The sequence below is a fragment of the Colletotrichum karsti genome (assembly GCF_011947395.1).
Source record: "Colletotrichum karsti strain CkLH20 chromosome Unknown Scaffold73, whole genome shotgun sequence".
Classification (NCBI taxonomy): domain Eukaryota; kingdom Fungi; phylum Ascomycota; class Sordariomycetes; order Glomerellales; family Glomerellaceae; genus Colletotrichum; species Colletotrichum karsti.
This window is the reverse complement of record NW_024065973.1, coordinates 92,825-102,199: the sequence shown is the minus strand read 5'-3', so window position 1 is coordinate 102,199 and position 9,375 is coordinate 92,825. Positions and strand designations below refer to the sequence as shown.

Below are 9,375 nucleotides of genomic sequence, written 5' to 3'. Positions count from 1 at the left end.
TATAGACGCTATATTACTATTAGCCTATCTCTATCCTTAGCTAGTAACTACTACTTTAGTATATTTCCTCTTTAATTTAGGCTATAGCCTCCCTCTATAATTAAAGGTCTTTAGCCTTACTTATAGTAAGACTCCCTCTTTATCTAATTTAGGCTTTTTTAGCCCTTTAGCGTTAGCTAAGTAGGTTATTCTCTTCCTAAAGGACTTTATTCTTAAACCTTAATAAGGTAATTTAGTATATAAATCTATATACCCCCTTTGATAAATACTTAATAGCCTTAATAATTAAAGTTAGTAAGCTATTTTAAAAGTAGGAGATTTAGTTCTTAATAAGTTTAAATTAAGAAGATACTTCTATTAAGTTATTTAATATCTAAAAAGTCTAAGTAGGGTGTATTATTAAGAGGAATCCTAGAGGTATTAATATATATAGCTTTATATCTAGCTTTAAAAGTATACTTTCTATACTTAGAGGGATAAATCTAGCCTCTCTAAAACCTCCCTAGATATTTTTAACTATAAAGGCTTATATAAAGGCGTTATAAAATATAGAGAAGAAGTCTTCTTTTATAATATAGGTATTACTTTAATATATCTTATTCTTAATTTATTAACTATATACCTTCTTTAGAGGCTTAAAATACTTAACGTCTAAAGGCTAAAGTAAATAAGAGAAATAGGCTAATATATAGAGGGTAATAATACTATTTTCCTTATAATATATCTTAAAGTTAATAGTATAGTAACTTTTATACCTATCTATAATAAGAAAGTAATAACTACTACTTATATATAGCTTTATATACTAATTAAAGTACTAAAGCTAATCTAGGCCTCTTTTATTTATAGTCTATCTATTTTTAGACATTATAATAACCTAGTTATATAGGAGACCTATTTCTATATACTAAGTAGAGAAGTAATATTACTCTATAATAATAATATATAGTAGAACGCTATAGCTTAATAAACTAATAGCCTAAATAACTATAACTTATTTATAATTACTAAGCTATATTATCTTTATATTTAAACGCCTTTTAGTACTTATTATAATTATTCTAAATATAATCTAGCTTATTATAAACTTAGTCTTATTAAAGTTATAGATATTTAAGTCTATAATACTATATTTTATAATTATATTTACTATAAGCTAAAACTATATATTTATTACGTCTAAGTCTTTATATTAAGCCCTCTTATAGTTATACTTATAAAAAAAGTACGTTAAAGCTATAGTTATTACTTAATAAAGTTTAAGGCCTAATACTTCCTAATAGGGGGTATATTATAGTTAGTAAGTAGTTAATTAGCTATATCTTCTATACTACTAATTTAGGGAGGAAATAATTAGGAATCTAGGTCTAAAATATACTTAATAAGCTTCTCTTCTTTAAGTACTATTAAATTCTATAAGTTTAATATAGTATTACGTTATAGTAGTATACCCTTTAAATAGTAGGCTAAGGTAATATAGCTAACTTTATAGATCCTTATAGCTACTTAGATACTAGGGCTAAGTTGTTATTAAATAGCTTAGAGGGCTAAATTTAATTATGCTTTATTACTTTCTAATAGTATTATATTATTATAGTGTTATAAAAAGTAGAAAGTAGAAGATAGGTTTATTATAGTTAGGTAGCCTACTTACTTATCTAGCCTACTTACTTATTAACTACGTTATAGATTATTATATTAAGAGATAGTATAAGCTAAAGTACTATTTAAGCTAAAAGCCTATTCTTTATTTTCTTTCTTTATTACTATCTTTAAATCCTCTAAGATAAATATTATTTAACTTAATATACTATATAGTAAGCTTAATAATAATAATATTAAAGAATTAATATATATCTAGTTATAGTATCTAAAGTATTAATAGCTATAAATATAATAACTTAAACTTTAATATAAAAGTTACTATAGCTTACTTTATCTATAAGACTATATTATTAGCTTTAAACCCTAATAAGGAGGGTATTATTATATTTACTTTTAATAGGCTTAAGAATAAAGATTTTAATATTATTAAAGTATTTATCCTAAATATTAATAGTAATCTATTAACCTATAAGTATCTTATAGGTTTCCTCTAAATAGCTAAGGATCTTAAGCTTAAGGTTAAGAATCTATAAGTTCTATAGATCTAGATTATAATATATTAATAGCATTACTAATAGTAAGTAATAAAACTATAATAGTCTTAAGTATTAAGGGTAAGCTAAAAGCCTTTTAAAAAGTTTAAGTAGTAAATAGTAAAAAGGAGTAGTATTAAGAAAGAGTTTTAAAGTATTAGAGATATAGTAAAAATATTTATTATTATTATTATTATAATAGGGAGGTTAAAGTATAAACTAATAAAATAGTAGCTAAAATAGAAAGCTAGAGCTTATATATAGTTATATAACTAGATAGCTATTATATAATTAAGTTAGCAAGGCTAAACTTAAAGTTAGTTAAATATATAGTTTTTAAATATAATATAGTAGCTAAAGGCTAATATTAATTATATTAAACCTTTATACTAATTAGACTAAACGCTATAATATAGACCTCTTTTTATATTATAGCCTATTAGAAATACTATTATACTAATCTTTTTAAATACTTTATATTATTCTTTACTATTTCTAAACTAATATAACTTTAATTCTTTTAATCTATAAGCTATTTAAATACTATTTAAGTAGTTCTATCTTATTAATAAAGCTCTCTATTTTATATAAACTTACTTAATATATTAATAGTTACTATATAGTATTACTATAAAGGCTTTAACTACTTACTAAAAGCTACCTCTTATTAATAGATTCTATTTATTCCTTAGAGGGCTTCTTAAATTATAGCTTTAGCCTCTTTAAGCTATTAAATATACTTAAAGTAAATAATAGTTTATATATTAATATTATTTAATATAAGCTACTATTAGCTTTAATAAATATAGGTATTATAGCTATTAGAAAATAGTAAAATATTATATACCTAAAGAAGTATATTATACTACTTATTATATATTAAGTTTTAATATTTAACTTTAAGATTATTACTTATAAAGTCTATAGTAAAATAACTTAATTACTTATAATTATAAGTAGTAATTAATAATAAGTTATACTTAAGATATTTATTATCTATTATATAGAATTATTAAGCTATTAAGAAACTTTTAGAGGGAGGGTTAAAAATAAATAAAGAGAATATTAATATTAGTTAATTTAATTAAATAATTAACTAATTAATTAAGTTTTAACTAAATTTACTTTTAATTAGCTAATTTATACCCCTTAAATTAAATTAATTACTTAGGTTACTATACTAAAAGTAATAAGAGCTAAAATTATACTTATATTAAAGTATATAAATAGTAGATAATATAGACTAACGCCTAATAGAGCTATATTAAGTATTATTAAGCTAAACGCCTATAATTTCTAGTATTATAAATAGTTAAATAGACTAAGCTAGCGTGCTAAACTGTACTATATTGAGCAAATTCTCAGCTGAAGAAGGAAAGAAAACTCTACTGTGGGGCGCGCGTGAGATCCCAGCCTTATAGGCTAGGCGCGCGAGGCCCTAGCTTACGTAATGAGGGTCACGTGACTACTGGGTGGGGCCGCTGGGGACACTAGCGCTGTGACATCTAGAGTCTTTAGGAAGCGGGTAGTTAAGGTGAGCGTAGTCCTCTTATTAAAGTATAGGGGTAGAACATTAGCTATATACTGCGACGTCAATTGCAGACATTTCAAGTGAAGTTAACAGTACATGAGTTTGCGCATAACATCGTTCATAGTGGGCTTCATACGCCCCTACATCTCTCACATGAGCGTGACGTCGCAATGATGCGCAGCGGGGCTGATCAGGAAGAAGTTCTGCATCTCCATCATATCGTCGGTCATATTATCTGCCAGCCTCACTCCTCGGCAGCTCCGAAAAAAGACGGCAGTAGCCAGACGAAGCTCCATGCGAGCCAGATGCAGACCAATACAGACACGTGTGCCGGCCCCAAAGGGGGAGTAAAGCTGCTTCTGTAGCCTCGACAATGAGGTTTCATCCAGAAAGCGACTCTCATTGAATCTTGGCCTATGTCAGCTTTCCTTATTCTAAAAGTAGTGAGAACACCAGACTCACCGCAGAGGATCAGGGAAGATGCTCGGGTGTCGGTGCAATGTGTAAGCTTGTGTCTCCACCACCGTTCCTCTAGGGATGAAGAAGCCTCCCAATGTCGCGCCTTGTGGCGGAACGGACCTGGGCAGATTTCCCGGGGCAGCCCCGTAAAGACGGAGAGTCTCATCAATCACAGCATTGAGCAGAGGCTGCTTCTCGAGCGTGGCGTCATCAAACCCATCACCAACTTCCGCAAGCTCATCTTCGAGTCTAGCTTGAAGGGATGGTCGCTTAAGTACAGCCCAAACTAGATAAGTCAAAGTAACCGAAGTGGTATCGGAACCGGCAACGATGAGGTTGCCAGCCTCCGCCTGCACTTTCTCCGGAGTCAGGTCCGACTTTTCGCCAACCTCACACTCAGCAAGCATGTTGCCAAAGAGGTTTGCGGAGTGGCCGTTTTGACGAAGATTGGCTGCGGCTTTAACAGCATGTGCGTCTACGACCGCTTGTGCTCGCAAGACGGATTGGACTGACTCCATTGGAAGCCAACGCGCAAGCATGTAAACTAGCGGTAGCTCTTCGCGCAGAGTGCCCATGATGAACACGGATTCGAGGGCTTTGATGTAACTGTTTTTCTTCTCGATGTCAGCGTCAATGAGTGGTCTTTCGAGACGTAAGCGCCGTACCTCTCCTAATTCCAACATGTCAAAAGACTCTCCGAAAGACAGATGAGCAATGACATCGGTGGTCATGAGCGTCCACCACTTTAATACGTCGGCCTTGCCGGTCAGAGCATCGGTCTTAATACGTTCGACGGCTCTCTCGACCTTTTGTCTCACGACGGGCTCCCAATTCAGGCGCAGAGATGCACTTGTGAACGCTCTGGCGAAGAGCTTCCGGCGCGCGGCGTGTTCCTTCGGGTTGACCATGGCGAAAATCCCTGGCTCGACACCCACCGTCACCGTCGAGTACCAAGGCCCTTTCAGAAATCCGGAGCCAATTTTGTGGATCGCGTTGAAGCCCTCTGGGTCGGCGACGGCGACCTCAGTCGGCGATATCCGGACGATAGGTCCGTAGCGGTGATGAAGTGAGTGTACATAGTGCATGCGCCGTCCGGTGAGGGTGTGGTACTTGAGAACATAGTGCGAGAATGCGGTGTACCAAGGCCCTGGGAGATGGCGGATGGAACAGGTCAGGCCTGTGAAAAAGATCTTTATACTCGTCAGTGAAGCCAAACTTTTGAGCTCTACCGTGAGGCCGTCGTTGAGTGCTTTGGGCCGAGAGAACTAACACGAGCACAAAAGACTGTAAAAATTACAGCCAGGCAATAACCCACAGTCGCAAAGCTCAGCAAAGCCATTGCGCCGGGCATGAAGTCCAGGATTCTACTATAGTAAAGTGACGATAGATTTCCGAGCAAGATGTCTAGAATGGCTGGCCAATGTGCCTCACTTCAATATCACTGACAGCTAAAGCCAGGGAGGGGCCGGAAATCCCGCCCGGAAGTGGTGGGGGAGCGCGCCCACGCCGGTTCCGACAACCGACGATTAATCGGGATAACTCTACATTTTCCCCCGCGTTTCAGTGCGGCAAGGTCCACGAACGGGCGAAAATCTGGTCGGACACGGGGTGTCATTCGAGTCCGACGTTACAGTTAGGTTCCACCTGGAAGGCACACTGCAGCACCAAAACGGCCCGCTGTTCATTGTCCGAACACCGAGAGCTGGCTAATATAATTCTCACGATATACCAAGCACTCCTGCACCATTACGGTTCTCAGGCTGCAAACTATTGAGCCCTACGGTCATTTTGAAATCTGCCCTGCCGAGCGAGCGTAGCGGCTTTTCAATACGATGCCAGGACTGTCCCCTCGATAACTATGTGAATCCTAATAACTTGATCCAATTCGTTTGTGATTCGCCATGACACGGACTTCTTCACTGCCGAAGGTAAAAAAACTAAGAAACATTGGATTCATCATTGCTCCCTAGATCGAGATTAATCCGTTGATACATATCAATCTTTCGCGTAAGAAATCACGGCCATTAAATGCGCCTGGTAGTGAACGCATCCCGGGCGTGACGGCTCTCTCCAATGTCGCCAGAAAGGGCCCAATCATCAAAAATAGTCACCATCCTCCTAATACTCTTCTCGGCCTCTCTCCCGTTTACGTTACTTCATGGGTTCGAATCAAGCTTGATCGAAACGACGGTATGACGTTCGAGTAGGGCTCAGAATCCTCGAAGATCCTGTTCGCCTAGGATATTGAGGCAAAGATTACTGAGTTGAAGGATCATTGCCAGAGACAACTACAGCGCAGAGAAAATGATAGGACCGACCCAGGACACGGCGTTATCACTGGGCAGGGTCACGTTCTCTGGCTGGTCCCCAACATTAGTCTGGCTTAAAGAACTACGTACGGCCGGTCAAGAAGACCTTGGGACTTGTTTTGGCAGTGGCCCCATCTCGAGGAACCACGCCAAGCCGATTCATGACCGCGGCGTACCCGACTTGAGGAAGCAATGAGCGCTGTTCATAATGGAAAGTATGCCATTGAGAGTGCAAGTGAGCAAAGCCATGGCAAGATCCGGAAGAGAGAGGAGGTGGGGAGTGTATCCATAGCAACTGGTTCTTGAATATAAACTGCAATAAAATCTGAGAGTGAGCTTCAGGCTTCAAGCGGAGACTAAAGCCCCCGGCACGGCGCCTGGGTAGGCGGGGTTCCGCGGTCCGGCGTGGCGGGGCCAACCTTCGGCCCCATCATCGTGCTCGTTCACAGTGTTATCGATAAGACCCGCAGGCTGGTGAGCAGCGGCAAAATATTTCCATTGCGGTCGCAAAAATCACTGCCCAGTCTTGCCAATTACAAACGCCACCACGGCACACCCAAACCTCGCATAGAGCAAGAACCCCAACCAATGTTGGCGATACTCAGCCATGTCTCGGCGAGGCCTCCAACTGCCCGATGCATAGTTCGGGCTCCCACCTGGCGGGGAATTGCCAAAAAACAACAAAAGCTTGCGGCCAGCCTTGTCAAAGGTACAACACCCTTAGCTAAGGAACTTGCGGCAACGGGAGTGTGGAAACCCAAAAAGCCGGGGAGAAAGACCAAGGAAGTACTGGAGGCGGAAGCAAAGCTGCCAAATTCAGACGGCAGGCGCGTCAACATCGTCGACGAGAAGCTATGCGGTAGGCGCCCCCTCCGTCGTGGACCTCGCGTCCTGAGCTGTCGCTGACGGAGTCGCTTACAGATGACATACTCAGTTACATCGGTCCAACGCTGAGGCGACACGAAGGCTGCGACCTTGTCGACATCAACCCTGGCGCAGGCCTCTGGAGCCGCAAATTAAACGAATTCCTCAAGCCTCGCTCGCACCTCCTCATGGAGCCAGACGAAACGCTCTACGGACCATTTCTCGAACCGATACTACAAAAGCCGGGAACAAAACTGCTGCCGAAATCGGGTATCGTCTGGAGGGATCTCGGCGAGGCACTGCGACACATCGAGAACCAGACACCACGCCCGAGAGGGCCCGACATCACGCCCGAACGGAACGACACGCTGCTCGTCACGGCAAACCTGGCGTTCTTCCCCAAGAAGCCGTACGGCAATTTCGACTCGGCGGCTCAGCTCGTCCTGTTCCAATTGGTCAGCAGCATCCGTCTGGGCCAGCTCTTTCAGAAATACGGCCTCGTGCGGATGCTCATTTGGACGGGCGCCGACGACTGGCAATCATATGTGTCCAGAAACCTACAAACGAGGAAAAAGGGAGCGCTCGAGGCCGAGGTCTCGTGCGAGTGGTTCGCCAACGTGGCCAGTCCTGAGCCCTCCGAGGGTGATGTCTGGTACGTCCGAGACAAGTGGATCGACATCGACAGCACAATCGCGACGCTGAAGCGCATGGAAGAGCAAGGTCTCGAATTGCCCGAGGCGCGCAGGAAGAAAAGCACAAAAGAGGCGGAGCCCTACAAGGACAGCGGAGAAACATTCGCAGGACAAGAGGACGTCAACATCGCGCGTCCGTTCTTAGAGGAGCTGGAAAAACTGGAGAAGCTGGTCACGGAAGGTACGTTGACTAGGAAAAGCGATCGGAAGAGCTGGTCGCGGCTCCTTCTCCTCCGCGCCAGAAAGGCTTATGGTCGACTGCCCGATTCCACCAAGACGGTGCTGCACGACCTAGAGCGAATTCGCGAATTCCGACGCTCGCACCCCGAGTCCAAGAGTGAGATCGACAAGATGGAGTCGGAATGGAACGAGAAAGTCGATTCGCTCAAGAAGAACGAAAAAGGCGAGTTCAGAATGGTGCGGGACAACATGCACGTCTTCCACCAAAGCCCGCCGGTGATGCTCTGGGACAGACGACCGTACGAGCCGATCAACGTCGACCCGAAAGAGTTCTTCCCGAACGTGGGGTGCGCGCTGCTCGACATCCAGCCCAAGGCGATGCACCGCCTGCATAGGGAGATCGGCCCCGGGTCGTCACGGGCGGGCGACATGTTTGAGCTGCTTCAGCGGACCCTGATGGCGTCGAGTATGGAGCCCATGAGCAAGGCGCTCGATCGCATCTGGCCCGGCGCGGCGGACGGGGTCCTCCCGAACTGCCCGAGTTTGCGGGACCCGGAGCAGGGCGGGACGGAGGGGTCAGGGCACGCCGAGTTGTGTCCGCGGGTGTTGAACGAGAAGCAGTGGACGGAGATTTTGGAGGCGTTTATGGCATGGCCGTTCCATCCCTCGTATATCGAGTTGATCGCGCGGTTTGCGGACGAGATTCCGGGCGATACCAATGACAGCGGCGCTGGCGGGAGCAGCTTCTCCGCGGACGCGGCGTTGAATTTGTGAGTTGAGGCGCGACGCCGCACACGCTGGTGTATCTGGGCCTGGCATTTCCCACGATTGGACGACAATGTGGGCTGCGACCTACGTAGACATAGACCCTGGTCATGCCCAGGTTTGTATGATGGATAGTGTTAAAAATGTACGAATATTATGGCCAGCAAAACCCCATCCAATCGGTGGTTGTTGGCCGACGACGAGTAGGAACCAAGGTGAACTAGGTGAAGCGATGCGCCAGTCCAAGTCGGGACAAAGATAAATGAGAGCAACTTTGTTGGCGGTAATTGATTCGGATTCGGAGACGGCGGCGCCCGAGTTCTCGAGTACGCACGCGGTAAGCATCACTCAGCCCAGTCGCGGCACCGAGTCTCGTATTATGCATGTTCATCCAGAAGTACTGGGCACATGTGCGGATTCATTATTCGTGATACTTT

General features: G+C 42.2%; 2 protein-coding genes across 2 annotated transcripts; one reads left to right on the top strand and one right to left on the bottom strand.

The window, feature by feature from the left end:
* Window positions 1-3,818: 3,818 nt before the first annotated feature.
* Window positions 3,819-5,213, bottom strand: CkaCkLH20_13136 (cytochrome P450; the record flags this gene model as incomplete). Its single annotated transcript, XM_038895847.1, has 3 exons — window positions 3,819-4,077; window positions 4,132-4,742; window positions 4,794-5,213. The coding sequence occupies 3 exons, from the start codon at window positions 5,211-5,213 to the stop codon at window positions 3,819-3,821; spliced, it is 1,290 nt and encodes a 429-aa protein (XP_038738880.1).
* A 2,013-nt stretch (window positions 5,214-7,226) lies between these two features.
* On the top strand, window positions 7,227-8,947 carry CkaCkLH20_13135 (uncharacterized protein; the record flags this gene model as incomplete). Its single annotated transcript, XM_038895846.1, has 2 exons — window positions 7,227-7,296; window positions 7,359-8,947. 2 exons carry the CDS (start codon window positions 7,227-7,229, stop codon window positions 8,945-8,947), a joined length of 1,659 nt encoding a protein of 552 aa, XP_038738879.1.
* Window positions 8,948-9,375: the final 428 nt, after the last annotated feature.